This window comes from Bactrocera tryoni, chromosome 5 (assembly GCF_016617805.1).
Source record: "Bactrocera tryoni isolate S06 chromosome 5, CSIRO_BtryS06_freeze2, whole genome shotgun sequence".
NCBI classification, from domain to species: Eukaryota; Metazoa; Arthropoda; class Insecta; order Diptera; family Tephritidae; genus Bactrocera; species Bactrocera tryoni.
Window position 1 is genome coordinate 12,941,067 of NC_052503.1, and position 23,700 is coordinate 12,964,766.

Genomic DNA, 23,700 nt, shown 5'->3' on the forward strand with positions numbered 1-23,700 from the left:
GGACATTCACAATACACAAATGTTGCCCCTGTTGCAATCGAGCGAATTCACTTTCAATTTCTTTTGAAGAAAGCGAAATACGTTGCCAAATATTAAATAAATACATGTTTAAAAAATAGTTAATAGTCAGTGGGGATTATAAAACCAATACCAAATCTCTCTGAAGACTTTTTAATTTTCTTTTATGAAGCACAAGAGAAAACTTTTTTTTAATTTGTAACAGATTAGTCAGATTTTTCCTATGCTCCCAGGGTTATACAAGTATTGGTTGCAAAACAGTATTTATATTTTTATAAACATTGTACTTTAATACGAAATAATGGGAAGAAGAGAATTAAGAAAATTTGAAAAAAGCTCTCGCATTTGCTACTCTATCAGGTGTTTATCCTTTGGATGCTTAGACTTCTGCTAGATCTTTACTATTTTATTATAAGAAAAAACGTTAACTGCGGCTGCATCGATGCTTAATACCCTTGGCAGGTGCATTTCTTATAGAATAAAAGGATAGATCAGATTTTTAGCCGAATTTCCTGCATATTGTCGAATAAAAAAGTTTTCCATACAAGACTTGACTTTGATCGTTTGAAAGGAAACTATTGGGTTGTCGAAAAAGTCTTTTCGTATTTCGAATCAAACTTCAATTAATTTTTTTATATTTATAATAATAAATAAATACACAAAAATTTACCACTTTAGTCGACCACTTTTTGCCATTCTTCCGCTCGAGATATTATTCCATCAGTGTATATTGAAATTTCGAAATTTCCAGAACGGAATCAAGCGAGCCATTGTTGTGCTACACGAATTGATACAGCATCGTCTCTGTAAACTTCACAAATTTCATTGGTGGCTTGCGTGGCATTCTTCCCTTTTTTATACAAAAGTTTCAAAATATAGCGAATTTTTTCATTATTTTCACAACAGTTGTAACATTTTTTCCAACTTCCCCGAAATTATTATTTTTTTTTTTGGTTAAATGAAACTTAAAATCTCACGGTTCCAACACTATAATGTACACAATGTGATTGATAGCACTGCATATTTACATCTAGAATGCAAACGAAAAAATACGAAAAGACTTTTTCGACTACCCAATATATGCTATAGTATTCCTATATTGGCAGTTCTGACAAATAAGTAGCTTCTCAAAAACTGCCTACCATACTTTGCAAGGTTCCCAACGAATCTTTTTAGGTATTACAAAATTGGTGAAAGATTAAATATACCCTGTTCAGGGTATAATAATGGGAAGAAAGAAATTAGAAATGTTTGAAAAACTGTTTGTGTAAGTATTACTACTCTATATTCTTAGGACACTTATGCTTTTGTAAGCTTCTTGACTTAGCTGCCCCATCGTTGATGTTATGTAGATAAGTATATACAGGCAGCTACAAGTACTGAGATCTACTCTGAACATCTAATGGATATTATAGAAAAAAATTATATGCTAAAAATAAAATGGAAGACGAAGCGCGCGGATTAAAAATATATGCTGATCAGAACAAGCAATTAATTTAAGTCCTGCGCACCTATATTAAGTTAAAGGAATTTTCTACTAACCCTACGAGAAGAATATTTGTATGTTTGTTCATTTAAATCATGAATAAATCATTTGTAGCTTCTCCGAACAATATAATTTCAGAAATATTTCTGCTATATTTAAAACTTTATAACTAATCTTTACCCACAGACCTTTAAATAAGTAAACTTAATTAAAGCTTTATGTAGAGAGAGGGTGTCAAATGGTTTGGAAAAATAGAATTCGAATATTGACAGTGAATTTCCGATTAACGAAAATTAACGAGCGTTTAAAGAAAGCTCAAAATAAAAAATAAATAGTATATAAACTTTAAACTTTTCTGCCCATCTCACCAAAGTCAGTATTTAAACAACCAAATGATTAATTCGACCATAAGTTGGTGGCTTTGTATGTGTTTTTTCTGGAAGTGTTTTTCTTTTTATGGCAAATTATTCGCATTTCAACGGTTGAAATTGCCTTGGCTTTCACTATCATTTGCCGTTTACTCAAGGCGCTCTGCCGGCAGGCAACAAAAAGTTTAAAGAAAAAACAAACTTAATACAATAAAATGCGCCACATTAATATGTTTTAGCACCTGAATTCCATTAGTTTGCTTGCCGCTGTCATTAACTTACATTTGGCCAAGCGAGACACTCTTAAGCTCTAAGCGCACATTAAAAGCAATCATTAACGCGTTACTATAAACATCAATAAGAGCACATTTTTGCTTTCAATATTTTTTAATTTCTTTTCGCATATCCAAATGTACATATATGTAAGTATAAGTGTGATAAATAAAAAAAAGAACTAATAAATTGTTTAACTTAAAAAGTTAGCAGCAGTAGGATCTTTTCACTAAATTATATTTGGAAAGGAAATATCGAAACAATTGAAAAACTCATTTAACTAACACACTTCAGTTAAACGACATATCAATTATGCATTTAAGAACTTGCACCTTTTAAATATGACTGATCACGTATTACTGAGGGCGAAAATACATACTATCATTCAGCACTAGTTCTATAACGTTTATATGAACACTGATTAGTCGTCTCATTTTGCTTGAACTTAATCCCGAAGTATGAACTAAATGTTATGAAGTAAAGCTCATATTACCTGGAATGATTAATTAAAGAATAATTCAAAAAAAATATTTATTATATAATGCAGTTCCGAACAATATGGATAACACTGTATTTTATAAATATTTGTCTTCTTATAATAAATTTGCTTCGGGGCGTAAGTGGCACTGTCATCGATGGTTATTTAACGTTTCGTAAGTGAAACAGTTTCAAGGTTTCCTCATCAATAATGATGAGTTTAATGAATGTAGAGTCCTCAGCTAGTTAACACGCATCGCTGTTGCGACCACTACTCGACATCGTCTTTTATGATGATGACGATTTGATATTCAGGTTTTCTGGTAATAGTGTAATATTGAAACATTAAAAAAAATACTTATGTTCAATAGAGAAATTTTGAGATACTCTGTTAGATTTAGCATTGGCACGCTTTATACCCAAAACATTAACAACAGCGCGCCAGTCCTTTTTTTCTTTCCGCTATTAGCGCCAATTCGAGATGCCAAGTGTAGCCAGGTCCTTCTCCACTTGATCTACCCAACGGAGTGGAAGTCTTCCTCTTCCTCTGCTTCCACCGGCGGGTACTAAATCGCTAACCTTCAACTGAAGTGTTTTCTTCCAACCGGAGGACATGACGCTGGCTCAGTTATTTTCTCTTGATTCGCTGGACTATGACACCGACTGCGGTATTCACCGTTGTCAATACGCAAAGAACCATAGATATTTCGTAAAACCTTTCTCTCGAACGCTCCTAAGGCCGACTCATCGGATAATGTCATTGCCCATGTCTTCGCACCATATAGCAGTTCGGGAATGATGAGGGACTTATAGAGTTTTGGTCTTTGTTCGTCGAAAGAGGACTTTGTTGTTCTTCAGACGAGTAATTGCTAATTGAACTTCTTGCGCTCCTTCAGATGGCCGTGAAGTCAGCCTTTACTTTATAGAAGGCATCAACCAATTGGGAATCGGCATCTTCCCAATTTAGAGACCGGAAATTCCAGGTGCTTGTCCTTAAATTATAGTCTTTGTTACGTTTACTGTGTTCGTCATCAGAAGTAGGGTCTTTCATCCAAGGCTGTTGATTCTTTTTCATTGCGAGCGGTTTCTACGTGGTAGGTCCCAAACCCAACGCACAATCTCGTTAGGCGAGTAGTATAAAGTTTTATACACATTTATATAGCGAGCCGCTTGTTTCGACGTCCGCTCGCAGCCACACTTCGGTTGAACAGACGCTACAATTAGACTTCAGCGATACCTTAAACCGAATATCTGAAAGTTTTAGCCATAACCACAGTCCGGGTCAAACTTGATCAGATGGTATAAAGCCATATCTGAACAGCAGAGTTCAATTTGGGTATAAGCTTAAACAAAGCCTTAGTCCCAATTATCTTGTTTGAATAATTAACTGATATTTTCACAGACACTGTTACGCTCAGACTCAACTTCTTAAACACGTCAGTACTATTTCCTAGAAAATCAAATGGTCAATATTTTTTCATTTCTTTCACCACACGGAACCTCATTGAAGGCCATCAAGCCTCCTTCAAATAAAAAAAATGCTCACACTAATTATGTAAAGTTCATTAATGAAAACAAAAAGAAACTGATATGTGAAAGGTGAAAACTAATTAAAGAATTGTGTTTGTATTTACGAACATGTGGGCCTTCAACCATTCATTTTTAATGAAAATGTGAAAACACTCACATGTTGGATATGAAGAGATATTTAAATGAAAAGTGTAATAATGAATTTATGTAATCGATGATGAAGTGCCAACAGATACAAAAGCAATGACAAAAGAGTTTAACATACACGCGCAAATATTTTTTTTTATAGACAAAAGACATGTATCATACATATGCTCATATATATTTATATGTTCATATTTGAGATGTGTGAACCGAATTTCAAAATGCTGACTAAATTAATTATTTCTTGTATGCTAAGGCACCTCTGCGTAGCGACGCAAATACGCATTAATCACCAAGAGAAAATTGCATAACGAGCTGACAGCTAAGCCAATCAAAACAGCCAACCAACAGAGGTGCAAGAAAATGATCGAATAATCATTTCGTATGTCATATGAGTGTGTGTGTATGTGTGTGTGTGGTAATAGAAAGTGATTTGGAGAAGTTTGTATTTCTTGCGAAATTTTGAAAAGTTAGTCTGCCATTTTTTCACAATTTTTATTGTTGGAATTAAAGCCACATAAAAGGGCTGCTCAAACGCATGAGCCTACATATGTTTATGTATATTTGACATTTCACATATCACAGAAATATTGAAATTGAGACTTATATTGTATTATACATATACATATATATATATATATATAATATGTCAGATAAGATACAGTATGTATAAACTTTTGTGTCTGCAACCGGCAAAATTACTGACATGAAAAAATAAAAGTAGACATTTAATATGGATATACATATGTATGTCATATATAATACCGATGTGAATAGACTGTACAAAAAAAAAAATAAAAATAAATACAAACATACATACAGTACCGTTGAACATGTGAATGGCCGGCATTCACATCTGCTGTTGTTGTTGTTACTTTTTTCTGTTACACATCAGCTGAGCAAACTGACTGCAAGATTTGACTCTTGATGTTGGCCTTTCATCTCGACCAAACGCCAAATCCATTACACATACCTATAAATAAATACATACATAGCAAAGAGTCTGTGAATGTGTGCGTTTACTATGTGTGTGTGTGTGTGTGTGCGGACCCATATTGTATAGCAAATCAATTTGCATAAGCGAACAAAATCTTGACCGAAATGAAAGTGAAAAAATTATAGACGCCGACTAAATGTGTATGCAAATCTCTATATGTACATACATATGTATGCGTGTATGCAGCTATGATGTATGTATTGTATATACGTATAAACGCACATTTGCATATTTTCCAAAGTTAACGAATTTTATTTCTATTGAAGCTATTAATTTTCGAAAATCTTGCTTATTATTGCTTTTTAGGTTTTCTTCGCAAGTGTGCTAAGTGTTTGTAAATAATTTGTGAGCTGAATGATTATGAAAAATTTATTTCATTTAACGAAATGCCTCTCAGCACATACATATGCACATATGTGTTTTGAAAGGAAGTTCGTTGCTGAAGTCTTTTAATTTCAGCTTTTTCTTTTGTGAAATGAAAAAACATCGAATTTGGATATACCAAATATTTAAGTGATGAACCGGTTGGGGTTGAGGGGTTACATGGGTGTACAAGTTTCAAAAAAAATCAACTTTTTATTGTCTTATTAAATTCTACAACACCTCTAGAATATTGTCCTAAATTTTCAAGTTGATCCGAGTAATAGTTTCGGAGATACAGCCTTGAGAACTTGTGCGCTCGAGGCTAGTTAGGCTAAGTGTGCCGTCTTTGAACGAGTTTTTCTCGGAATTGTGTTTTTGAAGTCGATTGGCAAGATTTCTCGAGAACTACAACTATTTGAAAAAAAAAACATTCCAAATTTTCGGTTTTTTGTGAAAAAGTCTGCCAAAAATCCAATTTTCAGTTTTTTTCCTCGTCCAAGTTCTAAGTTAAGGTTTTAACTAACTTAAATGTCGTCGTAATGGCCGAGATTAAAATTTTTTTTTTTTAATTTCAGAATTTCTTTGTTAATGGTGTATATTTGTAACAATAAAAAATTTTAATAAAATTTTATATTTCATTTTTTATATGAGAAAAAATTGTTGAAAAAAGGCTTTTGTTACAAATCTAGCATTGAAACGCTTCATACCCAAAAACACGAACCAAAATGTGCTATGAAGATCCATAAGAGAATTTGATTTCTACATATATAAGAAATCACCACTTGGTGCCATATTAAAAGAAGAAACGATTGGCGCGCTGATGTTAACCCAGCTATAATCGCATAAGCGGTGTCTATGCCAGTAAAGAAGAAGAAGAAGTCTATATAAGGAACTTTGTAGAGGGTCCAACTACGGGAGAGCTTCTTATGTTGAAAGTAGAACTTATTGAACTTATGTAGTCAATCATCCGAACAATTGACTCCCCACACTCTCTACGGGGTCAATTAAACTCCAAAAAGCCAATAGAGTACGAATTACTTCCGTTTAGCAATGGCGAAAACGGCTTAGAAGAAGGTACGGGGCGATTTTAATTATTTTTAGATCAGAATAGTCACATGTTAGGCTTATATTTGTGTTAGATTTTTTCACAATAAAGTTTCAGTATTTGAAAATTTTAAATTTTGTACAATAGTAGTGAGTACCAGTTAGTCTTAAATTTTACTTAAATAATCAGACAAAATTCGATTCGTTAGTGTCTCATATTCAATTTGATAACCCATAAACTCATAACTAGAATGTCAAATCAATCCAACTAGAAGCAATGCTCTATTTTTTCAATTTCATATTTTTAGTGGCTTCACCCACACACTGTTAATTATTCAATAAGTCCAAACGACAAGCCAAATTTCCTGCTTATGCAACTCGAACCATCCAATAAAATCGCGTGTAATGAGTCACAGCAGGAATGGGTGAGTTGTTAATTAACAACATTGTACACATACACCTTCACATTCGTGCACTTACCAACAAAATCGAATGCGTATTTCTTTGACATTTTCATCAGTATTGTACACCATGCATTTCAATTATGATTGTGACGCAGATATGCAGGTAATTTATTGTAATTGCAAATACCAAATACCAACGCAAATGAAATGAATTTTCTGCATACTGCCAAGCGAGCGGGCACAGCGATATCCGGCAACCGTCAGCGGTAAGTAAACAAACTCGCAGCTAATTGACACAGTTCACGACTTCAGTACGTGTGCGTGTACAGGCAAACATATGTACATATGTATATGAACGCATTTAAGCAGGGCAACGCGTACACGCACACAGTCCCAAACACCAGAAAAAAGTGCTTGCGAGTTTTTGCATAAATTTATGTGCGTAAACTTATCTTCAAGTGCTCATAGGGGTTTTCCGTCTAACACCGCCAGAATGATCGCATGCAGGCACATCAATTTTACCCTACTTCACTTCACTACCGTTTGTTGTTTCACATCCCATTCGGCTGTGCCGCATTCAAGCCGCCGTCACTTTTGCCATACGAGCAATAGTCATGCATTATGTTATGCCATAAGGCGAGACAAAATGGCTTAGCGCTTAAAAGTCGACTTATGCACTTCATAAAAACGTATGTAAGTTTCCACTTGTTTTGTATCCCAGTTGTAACTGTCACTGTGGCTACGTATGTATATGCGTGTATATAATATAAGGTTGTATATAGCTCCATCAGATTTGCGGCAAGGGTTAAGCACCTTATAACCAGTGAAAGTGAATTTTCAGTCAGCAAATGAGTCATTTAATATGTAATATATACGCTACCATATATGTACATGTATATGCTTACATATGTGTGTGTTTATATCTATAAGGTGAACGAGCATTTGGTGTTATTTGTACATATAATATATAGGCTATACAGCCATTGAGTTGATTTTTTTTTGTTTTATTTTGTATGTCCGTTTTTGTTTTTCTTTTTGACATTACAGCTTAATGGCTTGAAACAGTTAAGGTTTAGGGCTTTTGTTGACCATTTCTGGTTTTATATGTATATTATATAATAAATGTGTGCAGATATGCAGTTATGTATATATCGAATCGAAGTTATGAAATTGTTGAAAATTTATTACTTAACTCCGTGGTGATACTTTCTGTATGTATTAAGGGGATTTATCACAAAATAATACAAAAGTTTTTTATGACAGAGATAGAGAGATATACGAAAGACTAGCATTCTCTGGAGCAAATTCTATTAAATAGTCTATACTATACCTATGCGAAAGGTAATGATTACCTCATACAAGTATATTTCCTTTTTGAGAAACTCATCGCAATTTACAGTTAATTAATTTTCGGTACCGGACCCAAATATATTTTGGGATTTGGTTTCACCAATCAAAGTTTATATACTAGCAAACATTGCTTTTCATTTCTATATCACAAAATTCCATTAATCGAAAACGTATAAAGTGCCATATCTAAGGACTTAAATAATATATAGAACCGTAATTCGCCGCGGCCCGTCAATAATTAAATACGCCAGAGGGAGATTGGAGTAATGTGTAAAAGTGCACGTAAGTTAGGAAAGCTCTCTGAGCGCCATTCACGTGGGAGGGGCCAGGAACGATTCTTTTATATATGGTTCAAGCAGTTCACGACTTCCGGTCTTGGACCAAGTATCCTCTGGGTAGCCTAAGAACATCCATTTGAAGATGAGCTAAAGTGAGAAGGCGAACCATCTCTTCCCAGGGTTTTGCGCACGGTTTGGGGCCTTCCACGTAAAAGACGCCCCTAATGAAAACGATGCTACAGCTTCGGATTCCCCAATCGATGACAATGAAGCGAAAATTCCATTGCCCGACCTTGAAGGAGTTTGCATAGCAATTACCCGTCTGAAGAACAACAAGACGCGTGTATTGCCGGCCGAGCTTTTCAAATACGGTGGCGAAGAACCGCTAAGAAGCATCCATCAGCATCTTTGTAGAATATGGTCGAACGAAAGCATGTCCAACCATTGGAATTTAAGTGTGCTCAGACCAATGCACGAAAAGGCAGACGACATAATCTGCACTTACTACCGCGGGATAAACCTCCTCAACATTGCCTATAAGTTTCCACCGAGCGTATTGTGTGAATGATTAAAGCCCACCGTCAACAAACTGATTGGGCCCTATTAGTGTGGCTTTAAGCATGGAAAATTAACAACTGACCAGATATTCACCATGCGCCAAATCTTGGAAAAGACCCGTGAGAAGAGCCCTGTCCAGAGTCCACACCACCTGTTTGTCGATTTCAAAGCTGCTTTTGACAGCACGAAAAATAGCTGCCTTTATGCCGCGATATCACAATTTGGTATCCACGCAAAACTAATACGGCTCCGTCAGGATCGGAAAGGATCTCTCCGAGATGTCCGAGAAGGCACAATCTTTTATAAGAATGTACTTCCTCGCCGCTAGTTGTGCTTTCTCCAGACTGGATAAGGAAGCAAAGCAAATGGGTAGAGAACGAGGGCAAGACAAAATATCTCCTGTTTTTAAACAAACAATTGTCACACTCGTGACTTGGCTCCTACATCACTGTTAACAGTCATAACTTAGAAGGCGTAGATAATTTCTGCTATGTAACATGGAACCAGCATTAACATCAACAACAACGTCAGCCTCGAAATCCAACAAGAGCTACTTCGTACTGAGTAGGCAATTGAAAAGTAAAGTCCTCTCTCGACGAACAAAGGCCAAGTTCTACAAGTCAGCTTCATCTCCGTACTGCTATATGGTACAGAGGCATGGACGATGACATCTGATGAGTGGACGTTACGACTTTCGAGAGAAGAAATCTGCGGAAGATTTATGGTCCTTTGCGAGTACAGGAAGAGGAAGACCTGCGTTTTCGTTCCCCCGACATTCGGGTCTACGTGACCGGAACGGAACCGGATTTTTATTAGGCCAAGGACTGCCGAAATTTCTTCTTTCTGCTTTTACAGTATAACATAATTACGATTGCCTTCCTCTCGCAAATAGGGAAGATAGGGAGACCTACAAAACTAATTACTTACTTACTTACTATTTACTCTCATGACTAAAATGTACAAAACACTTTAAATTTTCCTTTTGCATTTATCTATTTATTTTTGATTTTTTTTTTCAAATTTCATACTTAATTTGGCTAAAGGAGTTTTGCATTGCAGATAAAAATTAACAGGCACCTACTTCTATCCATCTATATGTATATGATTCATAAAAATCAACAAAATATGCATTGTGCATTTCGTATATAATATTTTTATATAAGTTTGTATGTATGTATGTATAAAGTATATTGTATTAACATATCACATATGCATCGCCGAAAATATAACTTACATTCCTACCAGACTACAACAAAACAAACATTATTTCAATTCAATTTTCAGTTAACTTTTTTTGAGCAAATAGCACTTATTACAGATGGTAAATACGTGTGTGCTCCTGCGTAGAATTTACGTAATTCTGCTTACATCTAACGTAAAAAAGCATACGTTTTTCTTGAAGCTTGTATGCAATTATTATTATTGTTATGTAATATATTAATATTATATTAATTTAAACTCTTACGAATTTGGCGTGAATTTTCAATTATTACCAAAGCAGCTTTCTCTACATATCTAGTAGTTGGTTAATTATCCATTTTCGTAAAGAGTTTCTTTCGGCACTCTTGAAGACTCGATTTATCCAACGAGACAAAAGCTGGTGAGTTCTGTTCCAAGTCCTCTAAATTGAGGAAACTATTTGGTCGACTTATTGCGTTTGGTGAAGATTGAATGTCATTAAAATTTTCGATACCACACTCGTTCTCTACCGCTCTGTAACAATGAAAACAAAAAATATGATTTTCATATTTTCAACTCAATTACGGTATACTAAATATTTACTTAAAACTTGTCTTAGTTAAATCCTTGCGTGAGCGGAAACTGTGGTTATTGTGATTTACAGGAGTTGAGTTTACAATTTTATTATGCGTCGCAAAGGTTATAGGTGTGCTTTGTTGAGATAAGTGCAAGCAGTTTTCGCCTGGTAAAAATTCGATTGGAGTATTTCGCACATTTCCTGCGGTAGGTGTTGATGCATGTAAACGCAGGGAGATCAAAGGTGGTCGTTTATCTCTAAGATGCTGTTGTAGCGGAGAACCATTCAGTTTGTGCTCATTACTGATCGTATCGCGGTGGATGTAAGCACTAAGAATAGATGTGACGAAATTAAAAATTATTTGCTTCAAATTACACAATTTTGACCACGCCACTCTGCGTGAACGCCGTATTGTTTGTTTCTGTAAATAAATAAATATTGTATATCTACTAGTAAGGTAGTATAGAGTATTCTTGTTGCCATAATTACTGTTCTATACTTACCATTTTTATTAATAGCTTCCATCGATCTCTACGCTCCATTAAGCAAACTAGCTTTTTATGACTTAAAAGGTGGTCCACAGTTGGTCGGGAATCAGGATCAGGCGACATCATTTGCCTTATGAGTACTTCTAGTTCCGGTGATATGTCTAAATAAAATGTTTTATTATTATTCATTAATTTTATTCATTAGTTTTTTTTTTTATTTTTGCTTAAAATACATACTTTTCATAAAATCTTGTGGTAAAACTCCACTACGTAATTGTTGCCATAATGGTCCATTGTGTGGCAATTCCAAATAACAAGACAATTCAAGCATTGCAACTCCCAGACTAAAAATATCAGCGGCTTTCGAAAATTTTCCCTGTAGTATTTCCGGCGCCATGTAACGAGAGTCTCCTTCCGTTGCTTGATGGCGGTTTGCCTATAAAAAAAAGTATAATAATTTTAATTACAAAATTTATATAACAAAAATATAAATAGGTGAAAGAATAAATATGAATTTTTACAAAAATATAAATTTTCGTACTTACTCTATCTACATCAATAACCAAACCAAAATCAGCCAATTTACAACTGTCGTCATCCCCTATCAAAACGTTATCCAATTTTATATCCAAATGAATGAGATTTCTGTCATGAAGATTCTTTAATGCAAGCAACAAGTCTAGTAAAATATTCCAAATTGTTTCTTCAGGTATATGTCGACGTCGTACTAAATATCTGTCCAAACTTTCACGACATAGTTCCATTTGCATGTATAAACGGTCGTTTTGCTCCCACGCGCGGTAAAATTGCACAAAATTTGCATGACCAGAAAATTGCTCATAACGACGTACCTCCTCTAGTCGCTCTTGTCGATAATGCTCACTGCGATAAAGTTCTTTTGACATTTTTATCGCGTACATACGTCCATCTTCGTTGGAACGGACTTTGAAAACTTCGCCAAAAGAGCCTTCGCCAATTTTCGCAAGGCGCGTAAAACATTGTTCAAAATAAGTTTCGTTCATTGAGCGATCATATGAACCGCTCAACGCATTGGCATCTAATTCGGGTAATGCATTGCAGTTGCCATCAGATTCACCACGAAATGAAATCGCATGCGCTGTTGTGGACATACACGTTGATAAGTGGCTGCGGTTTGCCAATCTTAACTTCGGTGGGCGAAGTCGATATTCTTGTGTCCTCTGGTTTTGTTTCTGTGAATGTTGGAACGCTACTTCGGCACGAATATCCGGTACGGGCAATCGAGGTAGCGGAAGCGCAGATTCGGTAGTCATATTTTCTGATATACTGCAAAGATAACAAACTATTAACTAATGTAAGTATTTACATATATGTATAATTAAGGTATAGTTGCAAGGGTACTATTTAATTCTCTATTAAAATTCTTTTTCTTTACTTTTCACATATACAAGACTACGGTTAATCACACATTTAACTCAGTTATCCTTAAATTTTAGTTTTTTGGTAATTATAACTCGACAATATATCAAAGGAAAATAGATTTTTCACATGAAGAAAGAACCGCAACAACAAAACCAAAAACGCCGTTTTCAAAATTGAATGACAGTGCCGCGCCGCTTTCAAAAAGTTCAGTACAGTTCAGCTTTGTGTAGTAATTCCCATATGGGTAAGAAAAATGTTGCAAGGTTGCAAAAAACAAGTTTGTACGATTAAGATATTTCGATAAGCAGAACCACTATTTTTAATTTTGGAACTAGAACTTATTTAATAATAATTAAAAAAAAAATTTCACCTTTTCCTACAAATAATCTTACTTCAATTGTAACAATGCAATTATTTTTCTAAAATTATACTAGTTATAAACGGGATATTTTACACATTTCAAAACGAACAACACTGTTCTCTAAGTACACGTATCCGTTGACCAAAATTGATTTAATAAAAAGCAATTAAAAACATATTGCATTATTATCGCAACGCTTTTTGATTCTAATAGTTTTGTTCGCGGAGAAACTTCTTATACATAATTTAGTAATATTACAAATTTTCTGATAAGACATAGGGATTGATATAAGGATGGTGGTGTTTCGTTTATCATTTGCTCTGATTCTACTTTTAAATGTAGTTTTCTTGGCATATGGTATTCCCAAGCCAGATGATGAGGAAATTATTGATGGTGACACACTACACACTCCATTAGATCATGATTCAGATGGCGAGAAACATTTTGAAGGTGGTCATCACAACAAACAGTATGATCATGAAGCCTTCTTGGGTGAGGATGAAGCAAAATCATTTGATCAACTAGCGCCGGAAGAGAGTAAACGACGTTTGGGACTCATCGTTGATCGAATTGATGATGACAAGGATGGATTTGTAACACTTTCGGAGCTCAAACGATGGATTGAATATACACAACGTCGTTACATAGACGAAGATGTTAACCGTACGTGGAAAATGCATAATCCAGACAACAATGATACAATCAGCTGGGAGGTTTACCGGGATAATGTCTATGGCTTTTTGGATACCATGGACAAAGAAGAAATTGAAAACGATGAACATAGCATGTCTTTTAAACGCTTACTAAAACGGGATCGTCGACGTTGGGGAGTTGCTGATAAAGACTTAGACGATAAACTAACACGTGAAGAGTTCACCGCATTTTTACATCCAGAAGATCATCCCATCATGAAAGATATAGTACTAATGGAAACAATTGAGGACATTGATACCGACGGAGATGGGAAAATTAGTGTAGATGAATACATTGCAGACATGTATCGTAATTCTGAACCAAACGATGAAGAACCTGAATGGGTTAAAAGTGAAAGGGAAGGCTTTGCTAAATTTCGTGATATAAATGGGGACGGCTTTTTGGATCGTGAGGAGGTGCGCACTTGGATCGTGCCGAAAGATTTTGATCACGCCGAGAGTGAAGCAAAACATCTGGTATTTGAAGCGGATACTGATGACGATGAAAAACTAACGAAGGAAGAAATTTTGGAAAAATATGACGTGTTCGTTGGTTCTCAAGCGACTGATTTTGGCGAGGCGTTAGCGCGTCATGATGAATTCTAAATTAAATATTTTTGAAAATTCGTAATGCCACAAAGAACAAATTATCTATCTCGAATTGAAAGAATCAATGTTTATTATCTAATAGTAGTACTATATTAGTATAAAAGTTTTCATGTGTTAACACTTGCCTTTTGTAACTCGTAATAATCTAAACTCATTAACATAAATAATAAGTTTAACCGGCACAAACTATTAATGTACGTTTAAACCCGTTGGACTCCAAATTACTTTATGTTACTTAAATGTGCCAAAAATGTTCATTAGATGTACTATAATTTCTACTAATATTTACATATTTAATGTAAAGATGCTTTGAAAAAGTGTATAATTCAAATATTTACATAAATATTTAAGAATGTGCATTTGGCTTCACAAGTTTAATAAATCTGTAGATGCATTATACTTGTAATAAATGCCAAATACAACTATGGAACGTTTGTTTTTTATTATACAATTTTGTTATACCAAGAGATAAACATATATTTTATTGTACTGCAAAGGTCAGCAATATATTTTGTGTGTCGACTACTACATATGAAATTTAGAAATCCTACAAACAAAAATTACTGGAATAAAGCCACGCAAACAGTTCCAGAACAATCACATATTTGTCGCGATGGTCTAATGGGGTTGAGATAAGCAAATGTGTCTCATATTATTTAACTTCCTCTATGTACATAAATATGTATGAATGTATATAATACAGTATTTGTATCAATTTTGTGCTTATGAATTTTTATTCATACGTATGTATGTACATACAAATAAGTCATCGTATGTTATACATACTTACGCAGGAATATGCAGTAAAAAATAATAAAGATCAAAATACAGAAAGAGGCGTTAGTTATATGTACCTACATACATATGTACGTATGCATTTGCCTGCAAATGCAAACAGAAAAATTATTGCATATATACATACATACAATTGTACACATACGTAAATTTTATTTTTAGATTTTTTTGTTTAGATTTACTTTGCTGAATGAATACGAACTGACACTCTCCAACAACGAAGCAAGATATTAAACACAATTTCTTAGCATTATCTCACATACATAAATATAGAAGCATACGTATGTACTACATGTTTACTGCGATATTTAACCAGCGTGCACACAGGATGACCGTTGTTGAGTATTGAAATTCCGTTATAGCGTTATCAGGGAAACATAAAACTTTGAGAGGATGCAGTTTGTAACTCAAGTATAACGTTTTCCTTAATATAATCATTTTCATTGTTAAATAAAACTAATAAAGTTATTTTACGAATTTTTAATTAATTTATTTTTTATCAGAGACACACATTCAATTAGTATTGTTAATTCCATCAATATGTAATGAAACTAACTTCAATTAATTTTTCAGTTGTAGTAATCATAAGATTTACTTATCTGCATGTATATAGTTAGTTGTCTGAATATGTATCGATGATTCGTACTTAAACTTACGCATAGAAATACATAATTATTTAAACGCATTACAAATTGTACACAAGCATGGAAATTCAACCACTTGTGATTTTCCGATTCCATATGAGCATCTGCATATATATTTTGGTATTAAATACAACTACAATAGATTATACATACAATTTGCAAACATTTTATTAGTTTTGTATATCCGCATGTGAGTTCTATAAACTTTCATCGTTTTTCAATCGTAGTTAATTTTTGGTTAGTTCGCTAACATTTGGTTTACGGCAAATATTAGTAGATAAACATGAATGCCTATTATTCTATATGAACTGTACCAACACATTTCCATTTTGAATTCAATTACATACATATGTTTTTAGTTATTCATGAATCATTTTCTGTTTTGGTTTAATTTCATTTCTACCACTCTTCAACCCATTAATTTTTGATTTACACATTTTATTTTATATAATTTTAATTAAAAAAGCACTTTTATAATATAAAAGATTAATCATTTTCATTGTTTGTAACCAATATCTAATCTATTTATTCCAGAGCAATTGGATTATAGCCTTTGCGATTTTATTTTTTAACTGACATCAAAACTTTTAGTTTTAAATCAATGTGCAAGAAAAGATAATTTTAGTTTATTTTCAATGAAGCAACAAAAGTTACACATAATACTAAATAAGCACGAAAAATGTTGAGATAATTTTCACAAATATTCAAGAAAAATGGTAATTTAAACTATATATCCTTTTTCATCCTTAGTATATGAAACTGCTATTTGACTATTTCTAAGAGAATAGTCACTATCGCGATTATTTATTCAGCTCCCGGAATTATAGCTTAAATAATAAAATTAATGCAATTAGTCATTCGCTCCGATTGTGCATCGACGCCAAGATAGATATATGGCGTTATGTGGAAACAAATGTCTGTTCGATCTGTCATTTGTAAAAGCACAAGCAATAGCTTTTCTATTTAATATTAGTAAAGAAATTTTATAGACGATATTGACAACATTTAACATCAAAACTCGGTTGTCTGTGGGATTTTGTTGGGAGCAATAGCTTTTTATAGATGATGTTAGATTACGCATTCATCAAAACACGAAGGGTATATCGCTCCAAATGTTTCAAATGTATTATATTAATTAATTTTTGGTTATTTTGATTTTTCTCTTTGTTTTCGATTAAATTGTTTACATGCGATGGGCGTTTTCCCGTTTAAACTTCAATTATTTTGGCTGTCGCTCGGTTTCCGACGTCCACTATGCGACGCACGGCTTGATGTAGCGGCAAATTAGAGTAACGTACATTTACGTTTCGATTTGGGCTGCAGCACTGGACAAAGGACGGAGCGTATGGCTTCATCAAATACTGTTTTTAGACCTTTTTGCGTGAGTGCCGAGCATTCCAAATATTTAACAGCACCAATTTCTTTGGCCATAGATAATCCTTGAGGATAAGTTATAGGTGCAAGTTTTTTGTCACGCAGTTTCTCAATAGTGTTTTTATCGTCGCGCAAGTCCAGTTTGGTACCCACCAATATAATGGGCGTGTTAGGGCAATGATGACGCACTTCCGGATACCACTTAGCACGCACATTCTCAAATGACGCTGGATTCACCAAAGAAAAGCAGATAAGAAAAACATCAGTTTGTGGATAGGATAATGGACGTAGCCGATCGTAATCTTCCTGTCCGGCAGTATCCCAAAGTCCAAGATTAATGGGTTTTGCATCAACCATTACATTTGCCGAGTAATTATCGAACACAGTGGGGATATATTCACCAGGAAAGGCATTTGTTGTGTAGCTGATAAGTAAGCAAGTCTTACCCACCGCACCATCGCCTACCACGACGCACTTAATTGCTTGCATTTTGCTACTGGCGGGGAACTGAGATTATCCCACACGAAATCGATATAAGAGACGGAAAAGAAACAATTGATTAACTAAATGCTTTTTTCTGTGCGGATTGGTAATAGTTTTTTATCAAAAGCTAATTGGAATTTATAATTTTTCTTCTTTGTTGTGTGATTGTGCGTTTAGTTCACTTTTCCGCAAATTTTCCTTCAATTATGATTTTTATGTAGTGAATACGCGTTCAGCAATGCAATCTGTAGCGCAGTGCGTTCAGTGTGACAAGTAGAGAGAATAACTTATTTCTAGTATAGTGTTCAATTTATCAAATTAGATAAATTATTAGATAATGTGAACAAATTTAGCTTTTTTACTGTTTTAACGTAATAGAAACCACATTATTATTTAATAATTTTTTGTATGATTTTACACACTTTTAAAACATATTAAAAGAACATGGACAACTCTGTTGATAGTAACTGTCAATAGAGTGCACTGCCTATATGACGTTTCAGTTTTCTATTAATTGTTTATACGTGTTTTTATGTGCAAAAATTTATATTATGGCTACTAAACTAAATGTAAATATTAGAACACTTCTGTCCAACTGCGAAGAGCTATCAAAGGATGAAGCAAATTATTGGCGTTTGAAAAAGTTTATAAAATCTTTGGACACAATGATAGAGGAACTCAAGGAATTTGACGAGTTAGTGCAATAGTTATTGGCTTGAGCATTATGATAATTGCATTACCTTTTCAGTTTAAGTAGTAATATGAAAATTGCAGATTATACCAAACGACTACAGGCTCTAAAGATTCTTACGAATTACATAGATAGTCCACCACCTGTAAAGAGCCTACGGTCTAAACTACGCCCTGCATATGAAGCGGGTGAGGATGCAATAAAAGAAATGCAACAACTCCAAAGTTCGAAACATTATGCAGATATACGAAAAGAGTTACTAAATGGTAGGTTCAAAATTTGTAAACGGTTTTAACATTCTTAGTACAGTATTTTGGAATTATCCACAGAAGATTCACTTCGCCGACGAAAACCAGATGATAACGCAACAAATGCTGATAACATGAATGAAGCAGTTAAATATTACAATGAAGCTCAAGAAAAAATTACTGAGCATATGCTGTCGCTAACGCGAAATCTAAAAGAGCAGACAGAGACTGCTAATCGGATAATAAAGAAGGATACTGAAATAGCTTCAAGATCTACAAATATGGCTGATCGCAACATTAATTCATTGAATAAAGAAACTGAAAAATTAGCTGAACATTCACGTAATGCATGGAAATGTTGGATGTGGCTAATGTTTGCTTTCGTTATTACAGTATTTATTGGTAAGCAATCACTAAATTTGCTGTATTTATTTGTTCTAATTTATTCTAATTGTAGGTATGGTATTATTCATGAAAATTATGAAAAAGAGGAAAGTTTAGACCATATCCAGTGATAGTATAAACATCCTAATTTTACTCGTTTGTATAAGTAAAACGTATAACTAAACAAATTCAAGAAAAAAAATGAATACATTATATCCAATAAAGGTGTTTCCTTTAAAAGTTTTGAATATGAAGCGAAAGAATTTTTATTCGCAGGGTTGCAAATCGGTAATAGAACAGAATTGAACATTTTTAGTGTTCATTAAACAAAGCATGGGAAGTGTCAAATTGGCAACTGTCAAAAATTAGCCAGTATTACCAATTACACTACTTTTTCTGCTTTTCCTTTCTTTTTCCGGTCACCACAATGGTAAGACCTAAACCAAATTTTTCCAATAATTATTTATTTTCAAACATCGTAGTTTATTCTTATTTTCGAACTATACGATGTATTGAAAACTCACAGAATTTAAAACACGGCAAAAAGTAATGAAAGTATTTTCTGTGCACTATTTCAGGGTATCGATATCAGCCACAAATACGATCGCAAAGTTCGCAGAACTGAGCCCAAATCTCAAGATGTTTACTTGCGTCTTCTTGTTAAGGTAAGTATTTAACCAATTAATTTACTGTATAATTAACTATACGTACGAGTATTCTACATAAGTAAAGTATTGTACGTATCGTTAGTTAAACTGTTTGGACTCTATGGTGTTGTAATTATATTAAAGTAACTATCATATTTTTATTTCTCTATAGCTGTACCGCTTTCTGCAGCGTCGTACCAACAAGAAGTTCAATCGCATCGTGTTGAAGCGTCTGTTTATGAGCAGAATTAACCGCCCACCAATGTCGTTGCAGCGTGTCAGCCGTTTCTTCAAGAAAGCCGATCAACCCGAAGCTACCGTTGTTGTTGTTGGTAGCATTACCAATGACATTCGTCTTTTGAAAGTACCAAAAATGACGATTTGTGCTTTACATGTCTCACAAACAGCTCGCGAGCGTATCATTAAGGCTGGTGGTAAAGTATTGACTTTCGATCAGCTGGCACTTAAATCGCCAACTGGAAAGAATACATTGCTGTTGCAAGGCAAACGTACTGCACGCACAGCCTGCAAGCACTTCGGTAAGGCTCCTGGTGTGCCACACTCTCACACCCGACCATATGTCCGATCAAAGGGTCGCAAATTTGAGCGTGCTCGTGGTCGTCGTTCCAGCTGCGGTTACAAGAAGTAAACACTCGATTTTGCACGTTTCTACGTTAGTTATTAGATTGTGTACAACCACGCAATTCTTGTTTGTGACAATGGTTATACATTTAGAGTGCATGACATCCTGCGCTGTATCAGTAATACAAATAAAAAATTAATTACTTTAATGTTTTTTCAAAGTAATAAATGTGTGTTTTCATAAAAAGTGCTCAACCAATTAAAAATATTCGCGTGAAAGTAAATTCAAAAAATTAATTGCGTGTACATGGGTTTAGTTCGTGCTTTGAGGAATGACAGTCGCATTGAAATAATTGGGGGATACCTATGTACCCTCCAAATCCGAATATATCAAAACGGGAACAAGTTATAACATTTTGTGCTAAAAAATATTAAATTTATTATCGGATATTATTGAAATTACAACCATTATTATCTTCTAGTGTACATATATTCGCAAATTTTGTATAAGAAATCAAATTGACTTAAATGTAATGTTAAACATATTAGCTTTAATTCTTATTGCTTTGATATAGTCGTGCCCGAATTACACATATTTTTATTTATCGCAAGTTTCTACATGTATGTTCATGTGATATTATTGCAAATGTCCACTCCAATAATTTATTAGCGGCTGATCCTGAGGTTGAACGCCTAAAACTTTTCTTAGTTTCGCTTGACCATTGGACGATTTTGCCTGATTTAGACATATGACTTTGCTATAAGACATAAGAAAGAAAAAAAAAAAAAGAAGTCAACGTTAAGTGCTGATTGTTAATGCAACAATGCGAATATACGAACTTTTTCCACTCTTCCATTAAAACTCTTGTTTGCTTATTTAACACCAGCGGTGTAAAACGTTTCTCGTCCACTGCCTTCATTAATTTTACCATCAAGTCGGGCCCTGCAAAATAAGAACTACAGTAATATAAAGGTGAACATGTAAAATATTTTGATTTAGAATACATTTTCTTGGCAATTCCCCTGGCCATTTTACACAAACTTTCTGACCATCAGCAGAATCATCCAAAAAGTCTACACGATACACAGAGCTACATGCCATAGGCACTGCTATTTCGTTTGACACAGATATTATTTTATAATCAGAACTAATAGAATGCTGATGCTGAGCATCAATACGCATGAGATTATGCATTGGTTCTGGAAGTAGTTTTTTCAAACACAACATGAAATTTAACGTGCGATCTGAGCTACCGCGAACAATTATCTGTAAATTATAAAAAAAAATTATAATTTATTTTATATTATTATATTTTATATACTTTTATGCCAGTTAAAGCGCAGTAAACGATTGTGTTGAATTCTCGTCGCACGACTTCCTTCACATGCCTTAGTGAATAAAACTCCTCACGCTCCGGATCATTAATTGTTTCCTCGTACTTTTGTAACATTGGCAGTGTTATGTTATAAGTCAAACGCTGTTGTGGTGGACGGTCACTGCTTTGTGGTGGTAACCACGGCAAATTGCCGAAAGTTACATGTTCCGTAAGAAATCGTGAGCCGGCCAACAGTATCCACGAAAAATGTGAATGTAAGAATGCAAAAATATTCTCTTCGCCAGTTAATTCTACTAAAGAGCGTGGAGTCTGTACTAAAACTTGGGCACTGGATAGGCGCCGTTGACGCGGCAATTCCTTTGTCTCATCGTTAATTTTCTTGGCAGATGCTTGTATGTCGGCGGATATTTTGCGCAGGTGTTCTGCTAGAAAGGGTTTTGTGTTTAGGAGAAAGTACTTATCCTTCATAAGGACAATTATTGAGAAGAGTTGATAGAATCCGCGTGCCTATAAATCCAAAAGCAGTTTTTATGAAAAATATATGTAAATTACAATGAAATCAAAGAAATATTTACCTGTAAATCATTTACTTGAAATGTGTGACTTAATACATGTCCCCTTGAAGAGTCACCAAAGAATACAAAACCTCCGTCTTTGTTGGAATTAATTTCACAGCTGAGGCTGCGCACAGCTGCCTGCTTAATCAGCAATTGTACATCCGGCAATGCAGCTGTTTGTGTGCTTAAAAAAGTAGCGCCACTTTCATTATCTTTGCTGTACATGCCATTGGTTTGTCCGAGGGAATTGCATGCAGAACAAAGTTTATTTTCTACATGTTGTTGATTTAGCTGCAGCTCTTCAAGTTTTGTATCTCGCAATGTTTGCGTACAAAATATTGCACTAGGCCCATGTGCCTCGCAGAAATGGCAGAGCGCTATAACTGCATTCATTTTATCACTAAAGTGTTTATTAAAATTATTAGTTAAATAAACATATTATGGTATTTACTAACTTTAAGTGGTTAGTATATCGTCACCAGGCCCCGAATTTGGGGTAAGTTTTGGCAAAAGAGGTTTTTTCTGCCGCAGAATTATAGTTTTCGACAAATTTGATACTAAAGTTCTTAACTTAACAACTTTTGGTGTGTTATTTCTAAGCTTATACTGAATTTCACATTTATACTATGTATTTTTTTAACCATTAACACTACATTTACTGCTTATTCACGTATATTTTTTAAAAAATAATGAAAAATAGCGCTAATTCAATATTTAAGATTTTATTATATTTGATTTATTTACACAATAACAAAAGGGTTGCATGATAACAAATAAGAAGTGTTGCCATATGTGAATACTTTTTTTCCAATCTAATTATTGGTATTATTTATTTTAGGAATGTGAAATAAATTAACTTTCCTCACACATCTTTTTTATAACTAGTCTTGCGGTTTTAAATTTAAACATTATAAATAATTGTGCAAGCCAACTTTCGATTAATTGACCCGCTCATTAACCAAGAGCGCGGCCAGAGATATCTCTTAATGATTCTTTGAGTTTCAGTGGAATTGACAATTTTAACCCAAATATTCTTATTTATAGGGCTTATACATAAGTTGCAAAGTGTGTGTGTGTTAGTTTAAGTTTTTTAGCTTATTGCAATTTCGGTAGCCAGGACTTGCTGGGAAAAATATGCCAGTACAATAATTTTCTTTTACTGGCAAGGTAATTAGGATTTCCGTTGACAGCGACATCTGTGGTATGATAGTAAGTAAGCATTAACCCGCCTGCTGGCATGTCAAAGATGTTTGTGAACAAAATGTAGAAATGTTTATGAGAATTATTATTTTAAATTATTAATAGTATGAATATGTAAATACTAAATAAATAAAAAAATCGTAAACAAAATTTGTTCAAAG

At 34.2% G+C, this 23,700-nt stretch overlaps 6 protein-coding genes across 8 annotated transcripts; 3 read left to right on the forward strand and 3 right to left on the reverse strand.

Moving 5' to 3' along the window:
- Positions 1-10,334: 10,334 nt before the first annotated feature.
- Positions 10,335-13,074, reverse strand: LOC120778209 (membrane-associated tyrosine- and threonine-specific cdc2-inhibitory kinase). The gene is made up of 6 exons (XM_040109965.1): positions 12,949-13,074; positions 12,080-12,839; positions 11,772-11,970; positions 11,550-11,695; positions 11,073-11,467; positions 10,335-11,003 (listed from the first exon to the last, which is right to left on the reverse strand). Exons 2-6 carry the CDS (start codon positions 12,824-12,826, stop codon positions 10,817-10,819), a joined length of 1,674 nt encoding a protein of 557 aa, XP_039965899.1. The 5' UTR covers positions 12,827-12,839; positions 12,949-13,074; the 3' UTR covers positions 10,335-10,816.
- A 343-nt stretch (positions 13,075-13,417) lies between these two features.
- On the forward strand, positions 13,418-15,027 carry LOC120776792 (calumenin-B). The gene has a single exon (XM_040107778.1). It carries the CDS (start codon positions 13,590-13,592, stop codon positions 14,592-14,594), a length of 1,005 nt encoding a protein of 334 aa, XP_039963712.1. The 5' UTR covers positions 13,418-13,589; the 3' UTR covers positions 14,595-15,027.
- An 830-nt stretch (positions 15,028-15,857) lies between these two features.
- Positions 15,858-18,139, reverse strand: LOC120776793 (ras-related protein Rac1). Its single transcript, XM_040107779.1, has one exon. The coding sequence runs from the start codon at positions 17,897-17,899 to the stop codon at positions 17,321-17,323; it is 579 nt and encodes a 192-aa protein (XP_039963713.1). The 5' UTR covers positions 17,900-18,139; the 3' UTR covers positions 15,858-17,320.
- Positions 18,140-18,376: 237 nt separating this feature from the next.
- Positions 18,377-19,470, forward strand: LOC120777439 (vesicle transport protein USE1). Of its 2 annotated transcripts, none has more exons than XM_040108751.1 (4): positions 18,377-18,587; positions 18,642-18,850; positions 18,917-19,234; positions 19,290-19,470. In XM_040108751.1, the coding sequence occupies exons 1-4, from the start codon at positions 18,385-18,387 to the stop codon at positions 19,331-19,333; spliced, it is 774 nt and encodes a 257-aa protein (XP_039964685.1). In that variant the 5' UTR covers positions 18,377-18,384; the 3' UTR covers positions 19,334-19,470. The 2 variants fall into 2 exon arrangements, with proteins under 2 accessions (XP_039964685.1, XP_039964684.1); XM_040108750.1 differs by having other exon boundaries at positions 18,381-18,587; positions 18,914-19,234.
- A 94-nt stretch (positions 19,471-19,564) lies between these two features.
- LOC120777558 (60S ribosomal protein L18) lies at positions 19,565-20,674 on the forward strand. Its single transcript, XM_040108948.1, has 3 exons — positions 19,565-19,646; positions 19,795-19,881; positions 20,036-20,674. The coding sequence occupies exons 1-3, from the start codon at positions 19,644-19,646 to the stop codon at positions 20,510-20,512; spliced, it is 567 nt and encodes a 188-aa protein (XP_039964882.1). The 5' UTR covers positions 19,565-19,643; the 3' UTR covers positions 20,513-20,674.
- Positions 20,675-21,065: 391 nt separating this feature from the next.
- LOC120777557 (folliculin) lies at positions 21,066-23,062 on the reverse strand. 2 transcript variants are annotated; one of them, XM_040108946.1, is made up of 6 exons: positions 22,795-23,062; positions 22,358-22,739; positions 21,768-22,289; positions 21,451-21,712; positions 21,286-21,388; positions 21,066-21,203 (listed from the first exon to the last, which is right to left on the reverse strand). In XM_040108946.1, exons 2-6 carry the CDS (start codon positions 22,730-22,732, stop codon positions 21,083-21,085), a joined length of 1,383 nt encoding a protein of 460 aa, XP_039964880.1. In that variant the 5' UTR covers positions 22,733-22,739; positions 22,795-23,062; the 3' UTR covers positions 21,066-21,082. The 2 variants fall into 2 exon arrangements, with proteins under 2 accessions (XP_039964880.1, XP_039964881.1); XM_040108947.1 differs by having other exon boundaries at positions 22,358-22,722; positions 22,795-23,061.
- Positions 23,063-23,700: the final 638 nt, after the last annotated feature.